The sequence below is a fragment of the Lutzomyia longipalpis genome, chromosome 2 (genome assembly GCF_024334085.1).
Source record: "Lutzomyia longipalpis isolate SR_M1_2022 chromosome 2, ASM2433408v1".
In the NCBI taxonomy this organism is placed as follows: Eukaryota; Metazoa; Arthropoda; class Insecta; order Diptera; family Psychodidae; genus Lutzomyia; species Lutzomyia longipalpis.
The window spans coordinates 422,998-440,196 of record NC_074708.1 but is presented as its reverse complement, the minus strand read 5'-3'; the positions used below and the strand labels follow the sequence as shown (position 1 = coordinate 440,196).

The 17,199-nt window shown below is 30.3% G+C and overlaps 2 protein-coding genes across 15 annotated transcripts in view; one reads left to right on the top strand and one right to left on the bottom strand.

Annotated features, from left to right (window-relative positions):
- The window catches only part of LOC129788401 (N-acetylgalactosaminyltransferase 7), a 783,634-nt gene that overhangs the window by 620,997 nt on the left and 145,438 nt on the right, over positions 1 to 17,199 (top strand). The gene's annotated exons all lie outside the window — the stretch shown is intronic.
- On the bottom strand, positions 2,058 to 15,875 carry LOC129788433 (ELAV-like protein 3). Of its 14 annotated transcripts, none has more exons than XM_055824498.1 (8): positions 13,081 to 13,491; positions 12,716 to 12,890; positions 10,975 to 11,379; positions 9,812 to 10,069; positions 9,443 to 9,481; positions 8,094 to 8,331; positions 7,820 to 7,982; positions 2,058 to 7,070 (listed from the first exon to the last, which is right to left on the bottom strand). In XM_055824498.1, the coding sequence occupies exons 3-8, from the start codon at positions 11,186 to 11,188 to the stop codon at positions 6,909 to 6,911; spliced, it is 1,074 nt and encodes a 357-aa protein (XP_055680473.1). In that variant the 5' UTR covers positions 11,189 to 11,379; positions 12,716 to 12,890; positions 13,081 to 13,491; the 3' UTR covers positions 2,058 to 6,908. The 14 variants fall into 14 exon arrangements, with proteins under 14 accessions (XP_055680473.1, XP_055680474.1, XP_055680482.1 ...); XM_055824499.1 differs by having other exon boundaries at positions 13,158 to 13,491; XM_055824507.1 differs by having other exon boundaries at positions 8,094 to 8,319; positions 9,443 to 9,460; positions 13,158 to 13,491.

Below are 17,199 nucleotides of genomic sequence, written 5' to 3'. Positions count from 1 at the left end.
GAGAGAAGAAGTCTTCTCATTCCTCTCTTTTCTTAATTTACTTCACTCTCAATTAATAATAGATAAAATGTCTCGGTTGTTGAGAACGTGAATTGTTCAATGAGTCATTTCACCTTCCCTATCGATTGTGTGCCGAAAGCACAAATTCCCACACAATCTTCCCAATGTATAGGTACCTACTATTTTTTTTTATTTCATTTTACCCGGAACATGAGTACCAACTATATACATACATATGTACAAAGTTTCCCCCAGAGGGGCTACAAAAATAAAATAAAAAGAAAATCACATGAAAATTGTTTTCTTCTCTTCTAAAAGTTCTACAGGATGGGAGAGAATCTTTTTTTTTTTTTCATTTTATCTTTTACTACAGAATAAACTATAAATAACGATGGACTTCCAGAGTGGTAATTAAACTTTTTTATTTTATTAGTTCTCTGTACAATATGGATTATGGTCTTCTCGTCCCTTTTGATGCTTTCTCAATAAAGGCTCTGACACTTGAACATTGCATCTTCCTGAAAATTTATAAGGGAGTAAACAATGATAATCAGGACTCTGCTGAAAGCTTAAGTTTAACTTTTGTAAAAAAAATTCTGTCACTCATTTTAAAGCTTAAAATTAACGAATCTTTAGAGATGTGTCTAAAGTCTGTTTTCTTCTCTAAATATTCTCTAAAAGTTTTCAGAATTTGTTGCTTAGAACACGTAGGGGAACGTGGCACAATTCCGACCTTCAAAAGTCCGCGCAGAATGAGAAAAAAATGGTATAAAATAAAAAACTATATTCTTAAATTTTAAAGCTCTTTTAATGTTCTTTTTACTTCCATAACTTTTTACATTAAAAGTTAAATCGGTTTCAAGTAATAGCGGATTATAAAAAGGTCGAAGGATGTCGGAATTGGGCCACGTTCCTTTACGCAGGGAAAGCCGGGCTGATTAATTCAGACAAACTAACTCTTCAAATTACTCTTGCACGTAGCTAGCCAAATAAAATTTTAAAACCAAAAAAAAACGTTAAAAACGAATCCTTATTTATCAGCATCCAGCAGAAATTCATTGGAAAAAGAAATTACAGAAAAAAGTTTTAGCAATAAATCTTTTGCCTGAAGATCTTCGAATCCTTTTGTACTAGTTTACATTGATATACTTTATGTATTGTACATAATGGTATTGCTACAAACATACTATATACATGACAAACAAACACCATCATGACTGATTTCAAGTAATCCTCTGGCTTACAAGATAATACCAACTTAATCTAAAAATTATTTTCTTGAGTTTCACCAACAAAGGATCGAATTAATTGTCTGTATTCCTCTCTATGGAGGACAAATTGAATTAATTTTTCTGGACAAAATAGGGTCAATCTACATGAATATAGTGTGTGCTTATATGTATATCACATTAATCCTTTCAGGACCATTGGGTTGAACGCTAACTGAAACTTTAAACATTTTATTTACTTGAATTTTTAATCAAAATATTACATTATTACATTATTGAATTATAAATTTTTAGTCAATTTTTGGGCTTTCTCGCGACCTTTTTTTATGGAAAAAGCTCATCAGAGTTTAAGCTTATTTTAACCTTTCCCTTATAAATCGAATAAAGCTCCTATACTGCCAGGCTTCACTGTATCGCTATAGGTATACAATCTATATAGTGTCATACCTGTACTACAGTACATACCTGTTATTTGTGAAAAATCTCCTTCTCTTTGGGAAGTTCTTTTTTTTGTTGCTATCGCGAGTGCTCTTGTAATGTTCGACAGATGGAAGAACGAGTGTGGTGCAAAAGTGTCCTCGCACATAAGAGCATTTTAACAATAGAGATAATGAATTCCTCACGAACGAATAAACGATGCTAGATGTATGGGTTGGCCTGGTACGGTGAAGAGAAAAGGTAGGTACTTCCCGGAAGCACATTTCCGTAATTTTGCTCACACACAGAGAGAGACGCGTCCTTGCTGTAGAAGTTGCCATATTTCGTGCAAATATGAATTAATATTCGACTTGTGTACCCAGCGAAGGGATGGAAGATAAATAAAGTTACTCATTTTCATTCGTTTTTTTTTCTTTTCTTTGATTCACATTGGTATCTATTCTGAAAATGTGTTTTCTCAATAAAATTTTCCTCTATAATGTATGTTAAACGATCCTTCTTTTTCTTTCCTTCTCTTTCTCTCGAGAGGATCGTGTGTAGGTTTTTTTCTTTTCTTTTTGGTAAACACGAAGAAATTACAATAATATTATTTTTTTTATAAAATGTTTTAAAAATTTCTTTCAATAAATTTTTTGAGAGAATTAAATTACAAATTGATTTTTTTCTTCTATTTTATTTGACAAAGTGAATAGACAGTATACGTTCTGTTTTTTTTCTATCGTTCTCATTGTTCACCTTTGAGAACGAACTTTTGTATATCATCTATTTCTTTATTATATTACCTTGAATTTTAAGTAAATTTTCTTATTTTTTTTCTTTTAAGAAACACGAAAGATACATTACGAATTTTCAAAATGCCCTTATTAGGATCATTTTAATTTATATATCTTATTTTGAATTGAAATTAAATATACTTTTTTTTAATATTATTCTTTGCAAATTTATAAGAAATTCTTTCAAATGTTATTTCATAAAAAAAGAATTAATAAGAAAAAAAGGAGGAAATGAAAGCAGAATAAATTGGTTCTTTTGCATAGGAATTAACCAAAATGTATCTGATGCGAGAAATATATAATTAATCAGTTTTTCATTAAAAACATGAATGTATATAATATAGAACAGTTAATCGAACATTTAGTTATTCTTCACTACGCGTTAAAATTTACTTTTTAATTATTTTTTTTTTAAATGCACCAAAAGAGAAATACATTCGTCTTGTTAATTTTTTCTTTACTTTTGCTAATGAATTGACGTTTTCCCTCTCTTTTCTTCACAACATTTAATCTGGCGCAATTGGCGGAACTATCAATGAAACTATGTATGTATAAATTACATTGAATTTCTTTTTTCGTATCTATATATTAAATTGTTTTTTTTTATTAAAAAATTTAAAAGGATTAAAGATTAATTACAATTTACTACATTCAAAACAAAAAAAAATGAAGAACTTCTATTAAAACAGAAATATTAAATAAGCTCTACATTTTGTTCCTTTTTGATTCTTCTAAAACTTTAAGCGTGACATTTAATAGTTTTTTTTTTTAACTAAATAATTTAGCTGTTAATCTACGGATTACATCTTCTAGTAAATACATCATTTTTTTTTGTAAGGAATTTTTTCTTTAGTGTGTTTGCCATTGAATGCTAAATTGTAACATTATTCAGTTGAAATCTATTTCTTTTTGTTTATTATTTTTAAAAATTCGTATAAAATAATTATTGCATTATTTTGCGAATTGTCACATTTAGTCTATAAAATTTAATTCTTTTCTTCTCATAATCTTGTTTTCAAATTACGTTTTTCTTCATTTTTTTTAAGTTAGTAATTTCACTCGTTGTATTGCATTTGGAACTTCTAACATTTCTTCTTTATACTTCTTCTCGCGAATGTATTTTAGGCCAAATTTAATTTTTTCCTCCTTATCTTCTCACTTGTTTGTGTTCTTCCCATTCAGAATTATTTATTTAACTCCCTCCTTTGTGCATATTTTGTGAAGATTCATGGATGAGCTAATAAACAAAAGGAATGCAATTTTTTCCAATCACACCGAGACGCGCCAGAGAATGATTTTTTTTTAGTCATCTGAATTTTATTTTCTTGAGAGATTTTGCATTTTAGTTCTCGTTCTATTAATAATTATTTCTATTATGTATAATAATTTAGGTACTTGACATCATTCCGTTGAATTTTCCATTAAAAAAAGGATTCTATTCACTTTGATTTATTGATAATTTTTGAAAGGAAATTTTTGCTGGAAATTTTTGAAGGATTAATGAAATTAATGAAAATTTAATAATTAGGAATTGAGAGTTAGCATAGTAAGATCGATGGAACAGTCAAAAGAGATCCTAAGAACTTTTGCAAAATCGTTTAACGCATTTACTTTAGATTATGTAGTGAAAGTGATTAAACTCCTTTTGGCGCTCAATGTGTTCTGTTATTGCTACATCCATCTTTTCTTGATTTTTTTTTAGTTTCAATACTAAAAGTTCAATTGTTTTTTGTATCTTTCTAAATTTTATTGCTTTTCACGGTGAATTCTTCCTTTATTCGCTGCTGTCTTGACCCTGCAATCTTGTTTATTCTTCTTCTAATCATCCATTGTGAGGAAAATTTATTCCCTTTGAGGACTCCCCACAAAAAGCACCTCATTCCATCATCAAAAACATTTTCTTTTTTTTTTTTGCTAAAATGTTAACCTTTTTATGTCTTTGGTTTTATTTTTTTTTTTGAATAAGTTTCATTCGCATTTGGAAATTCTTTCGCGTGTTTTTTTATTTTTGTTTTTTGCAGCAACATCAGTAATTCATGGTGGGATCACACTTTTATGTAAAATTTTTATTTTAAATGGATTTATCCATGGTCAGTGTACCGCAATAATTAATGTAATTGTAAGATTTATTTGATTGATCTGTTGTGCCTCATATAAGGAGAAAATTTATCTCTCGATATGTTTTTTCCTCTAAAAAATCTTTTTCTCATTTTTTTTTTCTTAAATCATTTTACACAACCCTTAATTTTTTTTACTCAAAAACTTTTCATACACTTTTGAAATGGAGACAATAAAATTCTATGGAGATTTAATTAGTTTCTTTTAGACTCGATTTTCATCAGTCAAAAAAGACAATTCAAAAAACAAGGAAAATTTATTTTGCTTTTCTTGAAAACTTTTTAACTCAATAAGATTTTTCTTTAATTTTTTTTATATTCTTTTTGCAAGGCATAAATTTACTTTTGAAGCCTTAAAATAATCTCAAAAAAAATCATAAATCTTCATAGAAATTTGAACTCCGTGTATGAAATTTTTTTCTTGACTTTAAATATATAGTAATACTGTTTAAATAAGTGTGTATATGTATGTATTGTATATATATAGTATATTTTGTAAATCTATTAACTAAAACCGGAAGGTTTCAAATTTGATTTTATGAAATAGCAATAAGCGTAAATTCTTTGGGTTAAATTTGCTTTCTTTTTCTCTTTTTTTTTGTAAATTACAACATTTAAAGAATTCTTCCATTCTTATGGTGCTACAATTTTTTTTGTTTGTTTGTTTTAAAACGGTATTATATACCCACAATGTCTAAATATCTACTACATTATTTTTCTGTTTTTTTTTTTTTTAATTGTAGTAAAAATACACACACATATAGATGGAATGTTTGGGAAAAAATTGCATAAATCATTGATTATCCTTTTCTTTTTTTCTTTTATATAATATCAATTTATAATATATCGCGCGATAATTCAAATATTTCTTTTTTTTTCTCATAATATTTTGTTGTTATATTTTAATACATATATTGTAAAAATAGTGTGAATAATTTTATTAATATAAATACTTTTGTTATAAATATTAGAAAATTATTAACAATAATAAAAGATGAAGATAACACATCAGTTGTTGATTTTTTTCTTTTTCTTTTTTGGTTTGGAAGGTTTCGTGTAATGAGACACAGAATAAAGCCATTTTGATGCATTACCTTCATATTCATTATTATTATTGTTCTTTTTATTACATAGAAGCACCATTCTGTATGTTTTATTTTCATTAACTTTTTTTTTTCCTAATACACGTAATTAATAATATCAAATTTATCAATTACTACGTGATTTTTTTCATTAAAAATTTATAATATTTTTTGTTTGTTAAATTGATTACATCAAAATGATTTTTTTTGTGTGTGTATGTTATGGCAGAGCAAGAATTAAATAAAAAATAATAAGTAATAAATAAATAAAATCACTGATGAACTGAAAAGAAAATAAATAAATAAATTAACGTAAAAAAAGAATTTTTAGAAGGAGATAGGAAAGTATGTGTATTAAGGTGAATATAAAGAAAACATAAAGAAAATTAGGTAAAAGGATATTTTTTAATATAAGTAATTTCTCACACAAGAATTCTTTTTTTTTTATATTGTATAAAAATATAACAAAAGAATAATAATAGCGACACACATGCCATACATTATGTTGCTAAATATATTTTAAATCTAACGATTCTAACTCAATAAAACATAAATTACACGTGATAACAAGTAGAGAAAGTTCTTTGAAATGAAAAAGAAAACTAATTTCAATATTAAAAAAATGAAGAAAAAAAGTTGAAAATATATAATAAGAAAATCAAATTTTTTGCTAAATTATTCATTCTACAAAAGAAAACTTCTACCAGACTAGTTCCACTCATCAAGAAAATAGTTTATATATGCAAATAGACATTTATGTAATATAATTTTTTCTTCTTGTTTTCACTAATTAAGCATTTATAACTGTAAATTGTATCGAAAATTTCATTTTGATATTTTTTTAGCCTATTTTATCTATTTTTTCTTTTAATAATATATAATATAATTTAATTTGTATGTAATAAGGTATGTAGAAATTTTTAAATGCGATTTCAAAATCACATTGTAAAGATAAAGAAATTAAACTTTTCAACAAATAAATTACAAAATTGAGAAATTGATTAAACAATACATTCATTATTATTTTTTTTTCTCTAAATTCATATTACACAAAAAACTGAAAACTATCCATAAAATTCTTACCACAAAAATTTTGCAAAGATAAAAGAAATTGAATTTACACAAATAAACTAATTATAACTCGAAAATTTTTATAAAGAAATAAATGTAGAACCTTTTCAAAGAAAAAAAACTCATGATCATTAAAATAAATTAAATATTTCACTCAAAGAAAAATTTTTTAAAATTGAAAAAAAAAAAAGAATCTTTTTACGTAGTTTTGGTCTTATTTGTCTTAAAACTAACTTGCAGTATACGATTCCCCAATGTATAGCCATTTAGCCCTTGAATTGCAAATAGAGCCTCATCATACACGGTCATGGTGACGAATCCAAATCCCTTGCACTTATTTGTCTGCAAATCTCGAATCACCTAGAAAAGTTAAAGATTTCCATCATTGAATTGAATGCGTTAAGGGGGGTTTCTTGGGAAAATTGTTAGGAATTTTCACATTTTTAATGTTCTAATTTTTGAGGTTTTTCTTAAACCTGGTTTTCCCATGTTGGTTATATTTGTAGTCTATGAAATGTAAGAAAATCACTTTTCGCCATCTTGTGATTTTCCGACTTTCCTACAGAACTACCCTAAAACACAAAAGTTGGTTTTTCTCAGGATCTACTGGATGGATTTTGATGGGGTAAAAAGCAAATGAAAGAGGAAGAACTAGCAAAGAATGTACCGGAACAGATTTTTGAATTTCGACTCAGAAGTTGAGAAAAGTCTATAAGAATATTTATCTACTTTTCTCAGCTTCTGAGTCAAAATTCAAAAATTTGTTCCGGTACATTCTTCGCTAATGCTTCCTCTTTCATTTGCTTTTTACCCCATCAAAATCCACCCAGTAGATCCTGGGAAAAACCTACCATTGTGCTTCGAGGAAAATCTCAAGATGGCGACGCACCCAAGATGGCGGAAAGTGATTTTCATACTCTTCAATAATTAGTCTTTAAATGTGAGCAACACCGGAAAACCAAGTTTTAGAAGAATCCAAAGAAAAATAAAAACATTTAATTTCACCAGCTCTAAAAATTGCCTAATATTCAAACTTTGAATGTTAAATGAAAATGTAGCAATATATTGAGAGACAAATAAAAGTCAAACATATGAAAAGCTCAATGTACCTTTACAGATTGTACAGCACCAAATGGTCCAAATAGTTGCCACAAAACATTCTCCTCAGTTTCCGGTGCGAGATTGTACACAAAGATACACCAACCGGATCCATTTATTGCACTACCGGGCATCACGGTGTTGGCCAGTAAATCACCGGTCAATGGAGAGAATCTGCACATGGAAAATTTAATATAAATTGTAAATTAATTTTATCATTTTCCTTTTCTGGTCCTTTCACTCAAGTTTTCTATGCAAATTTTTCTATGTAAATCTTCATTTTACCTAAATCTTCCGGTGGTGTGATGAACTGGCCCCGGGAAACGACGAGCCGCTGCAGCTGCTTGAGGTCCCAGATAAGCAGCAAAGGGTGGAAGGGATTTATTACTGCTGGGATTATTGGCAAACTTGACGGTAATGGGATCAGTTGCATTCTTGGGGACAGTGCCATTTAGCTCCTTGATGGCACGTTCAGCTTCGATGCGTTGGTCAAAGCGAATAAATCCAACACCTTTTGAAAGTCCTGAAAATAATTAGCAAGGATTACTTCAAATTAATTCAATGCCACCGTTCACCAAATTTGTCCTTCTTGATCATTTTTCTTTCTTTCTTTGCAATCTCTTTTCCAGGGGCTGTATTCTCTATGAGTGAAAAACTCTCGTGATAAACTTCCGAAGGCTTTTTTGTAGAGAAAAAGTGAGGAAAACTTCACGTGACCATGATCCTCTAAGAAAAAAAAATGCATCTGTGATAAGCTCTCGCAAGATTTTCCCGGTTTGTCCATTTCTTTTAAAGCGCTAATTCAGGAGTTCATCACGGGAGTTTTTCACTTTTAGAAAACTCATGCCCAGGCGTGTTCTGCTTTTATCGTTTTCTTGGATATATACATATTTCTTACAACAAAACTAAGATGCTAGGAAATTCTTAGAGGACTTATGAAAAGTTTATAAGATTTTACCAAAGAATCCTTGTCTTAACATCTCTTTGGCTGAAAATTAATTTAATAAGGACACCAAGATGTCGGAATTAATCGGAAAATTTCTTCTTCTATTCTTTTGTACCAATTTCTTCTCTTAACTCTTAAGCAGAAGAATAAAATGTTTATTTATCGGAAGAAAACATTAAATAATTTCTTATTCAAGGTAATAACAATTCAAACTTTTGCGAGAGATTTACAAATAAAATTTCGCAAGTTATACTCTTGTGCAACATCGTAAAAAACTTTTCATATTTTCTCCAACAACAATTAATTACCCAGAACGATTAAGAAGAATCTCTATTTTATTTATACTTATAGAGACAATATTTCTTAGCATTGCTTCTCTGCATCGTTGAGGCATGCTTTTTATTTATTATTATTATTTAGTTAGTGAGTTTTGTGTCTTCTTAAAGGGATATAGAGTGGTGCCAATTAATGTTCTTGCTAAATGTGTTTAAATTAAAATTGAAAAAAAAATGGAAATGAATAGAAGAAATTAGTTTACAAATTAAATGAATAAAAAAAATATTTTGTGAAGAAATGATTTTTTTTAAAGCATCAACCACACAAAATGAATCAAAACATTAACCACCAACAGAGTGATTTAAAAATGAAAAATTTAAAATAATAATAAAGTTAAACGTCTCTTACGTACCGGGCATACTCGTTCCACCTGTAGTTACAAATAGGCATTCTTGAAACAATAGGAAAAGAAAATGGAAATTAATGAACTTAAAATTAAATGAATGCTCTTGTTCTCTCTCTCTTTCTTTCTTTCTTTTCTCTGTACCTAATATTAAATTTTGAAGAATAACTTTTTTTTAGAGGAATTTTATTTTGTGTGAGAAAAGCTTCATAGTGAAATGGGGGAAAGAATTACGTCTGTCTGTGAAATGTTTTTCCTTCTTTTTCTTGGCAGAAAATCCAGAAAAAGCTTTTTCATATGTGTGTGTGGGGGTGGACAATGACGATGATGATGATGATTGGAATATTTAGAATTAGATTTTCCCACGGGGAATTATACCTGAAATGTTGTCACAGAGGATACGTGATGTGATGATGCGACCATATGAACTGAACATGGCTTCCAATTCACCCTGTGTTAGATTCTTCGGTAACCCAGAAACATACAAGTTTGCCCCCTTAATGGCCTCTGAGCTGGGACGAGCGAATGACACCTTAATTGTCTTGTTTTGCAGTCGTAGTCCATTGAGGGTGTTAATGGCCTTTTCTGCATCATCCTTCTGGTGATAATTCACAAAGCCATACCCCAAACTTTGTCCTGCAAATTACGCATCATTATGTTAATTGAATAATTTATATATCAATATAATATTGCAAAGATTGTGTTCAAAATATGAGCAATCAATGCACTTTAATGTGAAATTTCCAACAACAGATGGTTAATATATTGCGAGATTACATGGCATAATGTCTTGGACAACGCCCAAGAAAGTTAAATCCTCTAATGCTCTTAATACATTGTTGAAGCATTCTTTAATTAATTTTAATGTGTTTTACTAAAAAGGAAATACATCTGTTAAAATTTCCTCAATATTTAATGAATTTTGTAAAGATTTTCGTAGCTAAATTAAGTCTTTTAACCCATAAGAAGCCAAGAGGGGTCGTGGAACAAACCCAGAGCAATATATTGTGTTGCCATTCAATAAAATATAAAAGATACATTTCCCATTCATTAGAACTAAGCTCCTTAGCTATAAAAGGACATTGAATAGAAATTTTAGCTCAATCTGACCACCACAAGAAAAGTTATTTAAAAAAATGTAGAAGAAAGGAATTTAAAAAGTGAAATAACGGCCAAATAATATGAAACTTCTTAGGATGAAGTAAGTGTTTTTAATACTTTGTAATGCCACATTTGTGATTTAGGGAACAAGAGGACTAAATAAGGGGTCTAGATAGAGGTACTGATCCGACAACGCCTTGTTAAATATATTGCTAGAAAATTGATATCCTTTTGGGGTCGCTTAAAGATCCTTCCTTTTGCTTCTTAAGAGTTAAACAGATTTCGAGTAAAAGTCATCAATATCGTAAAGATTCAGACAGAAATTTAATTTCTGCTTATTTTTCAGTTTCATCTCAATTTTGTTTTATGCACATAAACATTAAATTAAAAGTAATTCAGCAATTTCACTCCTAACAAATAAAAGAAAAAAATAAACTTACCCGTAACTTTGTCACGAATCAATTTGCAACTCTCAACTTCACCAATGCTGGAGAAGAGAGAACGAATTTCTTCTTGTGTCATATTTTGGGGTAAATAGTTGACAATTAAATTAGTTTTTGATTCCTCCTGACTCGATCCGCCACCATTGCTGCTACTCCCACTACCATTCTGCTGTTGACCACTATTGGATTCAATCATACCGCCGTTCGTCATCCCTTTCTTTCTCTCTTGAAATAATTAAAATCAATAATACTGCTTCTTTTCCTTTTACAACTCCAACTGATTTTCACTCGAACTTCCTTTCTCTATTTCTCTGTGAAATTTTTTTTGTATAAATCCTGTGCACCAAATGTTACGTTGAGGTAAAAAGAAGTTCAAATTCTTCCAGGAAGTGCGTGATTTATCTGGAAGAAAATAGGAAAGATGTTTTTTTTTAAATTTAATCAGAACTTTTTGCTAATTTTAAATATCTCAAATTCTAATCATATATAAAAAAAACAATTTCTCTGGAGTATATAAAAATTAAATTATATTGCTTTACAGAAAAAAAAAACTCAAAGAAGAAAATTCGTAAAATGTGTCAAATGGGGCAAAGAGATGAATAATATTTTTTTCTGTAACCACCTGCCATTTCTTTTGGCTAAAAATAAACCCCCAAAGTCTTCACAAAATGTAGAATAGAAAATTGGTTAAGAAGGAGGAAGTTATTCTACATGGTTGACATGTAAATTTCATAATTCTAAGAATAATGTATCATTACATGAAATCTCCTCTTTGCTCTCTCTCTCTCCATGTTTTCTATATAGCCAAAAATATACCAAAAGCCGGAGTGAAGAAAATGCATTTGGGGCGAGTTTGAAAAGTATGTATGTACAATATAAATTTTATAGCGCGCATCATCCTGCCTTATGTGTTGTATACACAATACGTCGATTTTGTGGATCGTGTGTGAGCTTAATAGTTTATCCTCTTCGTCTTTGCGGCCTAAGAGAGAGAGAGTGGATTGCAGATTTTTGTTTATAAAATTTTGTGTAGAAACACCATCAAGCGCACACATTAATTGACAAAAATAGCTCACGGGGCATGTATTAATAGAGGAGGAAAATTTTTGTCTAAAACACCATATACATTTACTTTTCACCTCGCACGTCCCTTAAGTGTCTGTGTACCTTTTTTTGAGTTACTAAAAATTTGTGAGAAGATGAGCACGAGGCGAGCTATTTCATGATAGAAATCTCATGGGATACGGGTTAATTGTGCACCAAATTAAAATTTAAAAAAAAACAGTGCTGAAATATTAATTTCCTCAACGAGAGTAGCAGAGAGTGGGGCAAATTGGCTCAAAATGGAAGTGAGAGAATTGTGTAATTTTAATATCCTTAGCACATTGATCGTACATTGAAATTTATAGGTGTTTGTTAATTAATAAACACCTTTAATTAATTATCTATTAATAATAACCTTTCGACAAATTTTCTGTCACCATCAGACTATATTGTACAAAGAAAATGATTTGAAAAATACCTAAACTGAATTCCTTGCATGAGATTCTTAGTCTTGTATACAGTCTTCCCTAAGATTACTTAATATTCATTGGAGTATTCCTTAAAATATCGACAAGTCAATAAAGAACCCTCAACAATAAAAGTTTAAGTGTTAAACACGAAGGGTTAATTGCAAGTTTTTCTATGTTAAATAAAACATTAAACCCTCCTTCCCCCTCTATAGACCAAAGCTCACCTCACACAAAGAAAATCCTCCTAAAATTGACACGGAATTCACGTTTATTTTATAATCCAAAGAATATAATTTTCTTTCATAAAGTACATTCATAAAATTGCGCGGCGCAATTAGGGTTGAATGTTGTAGAATCAAACCAGAGAGCCACTGAATTTATGATTCTTTACACGTAAAACTTCCTCAATTAAAAAAAAAATTGAGGATTATTACAGAATTGTGAATGTTTTTTTTTTGGATTAATTTATTTAATTTTGTATTTTTCACTAAAGAAAAAATTCCACAAAGTATGTTGCCTCCCCCACAAAATGTGAAGAACAACAAAAAAATTATGCTATCGGTGGGTACACGGAAAATCGATAACAAACCAATAAAATAGAGATAAAATAGATTTCAACGTATTGAAATGAAGCACCCTCCACTCAACACAAAAATAAATTGCCACCTTTCACGATGAAATTTCATTAATTTTTCAACTTTTAATTGCACTTTTGCTCTCGCGCAAATATGGGCGAGGATAAAAAAATAAAACGGAGGAAAATGTGATCTTTTTGTTCACATGGAAATAACGAAATATACGCGAAAATTGAAATTAAAAAAAAAAACAAAGTGATAATATGACGAAAAATTAGAGAATTATTATTTTGTTGAAAAAAAAATCAACTCAAAGAAATAATAAGAAAAAACGAAAAAAGAAATAATAAAAAATGAAAGAAAAATTAAACGCAGAGCAAGAAAATGTTTTTCAACTCGACACGGAAACTCAAATTGGACTAAAATGATGCTCGGAAAATTCAACGACGCACTGTGCGAGTTTTATCTTTAGAAGATTACTCGTCATCGGCGTCGACGTCGTTTTTTTGTCAGAACACCATCGCCCCAGAGACGGTTTGAGGTTCTAAAATTTTTTACTTAAATTTATTAATGCATAAATTTCCATGGATAAGATCATTACATATATTTCTTCCAACACGAGGATCATTCTTGAAATACTTTTAAAAAATATCCTTTTCTCTAAATTAAATTGAGATTATGACGATGATTCTTCTAATATTTTTAAAAAATAAAAGAATTAATTTTAATAAACTCATTTAAATTAAATTTTTTTAAAGAAAATTCGGAAAATTCCCTCAAATTCTAAGCTTCATCCCTGGCAATTGACTTTCCTAATGAGATTCAGCATCGCGCCGGCGCACCTTTCTCTACCAACATTTACGCCATGCAAATGTGTACCCATATGTACATTTATGCATACATATGTTGGGTAGCTGCTTTTGGAGATCTAATCGGTCTGATTATGCATATACACAGTGAGGAGAGAGGTGGAAAATAATGGGGGAAAATCAATATTGAAATTAGAAATACTAAATTTTGCAATAGCATAAACTACAAAATTCAATAAATTTGTGGTTTTTGCGTATTAGGATTGAAATTCTGGGTCAACTTGTCAAACTAATATCAAAGATGATTCTTGTTTATTCGAGGAATTTTGTTAAATATTCTGGAATATTTACATAAGATTCCTTCAATTATAAACATTTATCTCTGTGGAGATATAAAGAGTTTGCAAAAAATATAAATAATGCTAAAGTGCATGAATTTTATTATTTCAAAAAGCTTTTAATGAGTAAAAGCTGCAGGGAGACATAGTAAAATGTGCTATTCTACATTTTTAGAGGGGAGTGGGACACATTGGTGCAAAAATCAAGGCAAAATTCAAGTGATTTTCGAATGTTCGTCGTCATTGTTCTTGTTCCTTAATTGTGCTCGAAATATTATTATTATTTTAAAATATTCAAATTTTAACCCAAGCAAAAGTGAATAAACTCCTTTGCAAATAATCCAAGACTTAATCCTACGATTAATTGAATGAAAGTGTCTTTGAAAAAAAATGAAATAAAACAGAAAATTGTAAGAAATGTTAGTTAATTCATCTTTTTTTTTCTCAATCTGCTAATTAGAACTTTGTTGACTTGAGAAATAAAGCCGTATATTACTTAAAATGATTGTTTAAGAAATAAAATTGCTATAGTGTAGTTCTGTGGAAAAGTGGGCGATGCCCGGATTTGGGTATTGGGCAACTGCCTATGCGCATCCCCATTAAACTGAAAATTACGAGTTACGGACTCTCCTCTTGCCATCCTCCTCCACACAACCGGAGGGCCCCCATGACAACCACAAATTAACATCATCGGATGCAATTAAATTAAATGTGTAGACATCGATTGATATACATGTTATTCTGCATAATTTACATCAAGAACTATACACTCACCCCCTTGTGTTCTCTTGCACCACCACCATTGCACGACGACCACAAAGTTTTTTTCCGCGAATTTTATTTCCGCGAGTATCGATGACACGAAAAAAAGGAGAACAAGATGAAATTCGAAATCAATACTGGAAAAGTTTTCTTTTGCTTCCTCTGCAAATGCAACACTTTGTGTCCAGGAAAACTTTTTTGGGTTTTTTCCCTTTAGCTCGAGAGGAATTTTCGTTGTTTAAAAAATAAAATTGTCAATCATCGCGCAGATACAACACAAGAAAATATTCACGCACTTTTCACGGGGATGAATTCACTTTTTTTTCACGCACTTCACCACTTCCTCAGAGATTCTTTCTTTCTGCTTCCGGGGAATTTTTTCTCAACGCTGAAGGAGGATTTTTTACTAAACAGGAAGGGATTTCATTCAGGAAAAATTCTTCTGCACTATGAACACACCTTTGCGGGGTGGGGGGAGCTTTCTCTGCAATCACACACACACCCTCTTTCCTTTTTGCCTTGTTTTTTACCTCTCACATGACGCCCTTTTGCTATGATTTTCTTATTTTGCTCCTCACCCAAAAGGCCGTACAATCTTTGGACACCGCCGCAGGATAATGTATACAGGGGGGAGGGCACCTCCTCTTCTTGGGCACTCTGACTTTGTGCACAAATAATTTTTTTTTAGATGTGAAGAATGGCAAAAGGGAATAAAATACTATTTGTTCCACTATAGTGATGAGAACTAAATGAGACAGAGGAGCTTTTGCACTCACTGGAACTCACTGGCCTGGTGATGGGAAAAATTGCCCCTTATTTGGTAGGGGATGTCGTCTCCACTGTTATACAGTTGTACATACACGGTGGGGGGTAGAACAACTTCCAATCTACCCCTATTTTAACACCTATTTGAATCATTTAAAATTTATAAATTAGTCAATTCGTTGTTCTTTTCATGCTTTGAAGAAGATTGTTTTTGAGTCCTTTGTCTTTTCTTATAGGTCCAAAATTTCCTTATATTCCAAATTAAATATTAATTCATTTCCGGCAGGACCTAGAAAATGTGTTAAAGGAGATTATTCAGTTTTATTCGGAGAAATTTGTTATGTGGAAAATTCGGATTAGTTTTGCATGATATTCTTTATAATGATTGCATATTAATAATCATTGATTAATTCATAATTATAAATGAATTAAATATGTTACTTAATACACAATTCTTAAAAAAAAAAACATTTCCTCAGAGACTCAGAACATTACAAAAAATATTTCAAGAAAAGTCAAGGATTTATTTGAACCTTCAAAAGCACAAGACTGGCCCACCTTCGTTTCCCATTTCACCCTGTACCCAGACAAGATATTGATGCATTGTAAATAATGTATAAAAGCGCACTATTTCACACGAATCGGAAAATGTAGAATTTTCCAGTAAATCTTCCCCTCATGCTTTGAATTCTGTGGTGAGTTTGCGCTCTCAAACGCCCTCGCAAATACCTCACAGCTGTACGGTAAAGTATCAATTGAACAGTCTTAAAATAATTCAAAATTAGAAAATTTTTCCTTAAAAAGAATCACTTCGAAACATTTTCATCAATTAAAAAAAAAGTAGAAGAAAAAAGTTAAATTTTCCGTGAATATTTCACAAAAAGCTGCAAAATGAGCAAAGTTCACTCATTGAAGCTCTTCTGTCGAGTTATACGTGTCACGTAGTCAAGTGAAATATATATAGGAAAATGCTGAATAAAGCTGTTTAGAATTTTCGCCCTCCCCACAATTTCTTCCCCTTTTAGCTTAACAACTAAGTGGGCGTCTTGGTAGACTTTTGGGGATGGAGTGAAAGACTTCTACTGTTTTTTTCTAACTGTTGCGCCCCCCTTCAAATTTCCCATCAAAGTTCAATCTTTCAATTCATTTCATCTTAATCAAACTTTGAAATTTAAAGCGATTTCTCAACAATCTATTGGAAGCAAATTTTTTTTGGCTAGAGAAGAATTTATTCTCGAGAGAATTTTTGAGAGCTGGTGAAATTAATTGTTTTTATTTTTCCTGGGGTTTTTCTCAAACTTGATTTTTCGATGTTGGCCACATTTAAAGACTTATTATTGAAGAGTAAGAAAATCTTATGTGCGACGCCATCTTGTGATTTTTCTCAAAATACAAAGGTAGGTTTTACTCAGGATCTACTGGATGGATTTTGATGGGATAAAAAGCAAATGAAAGAGGA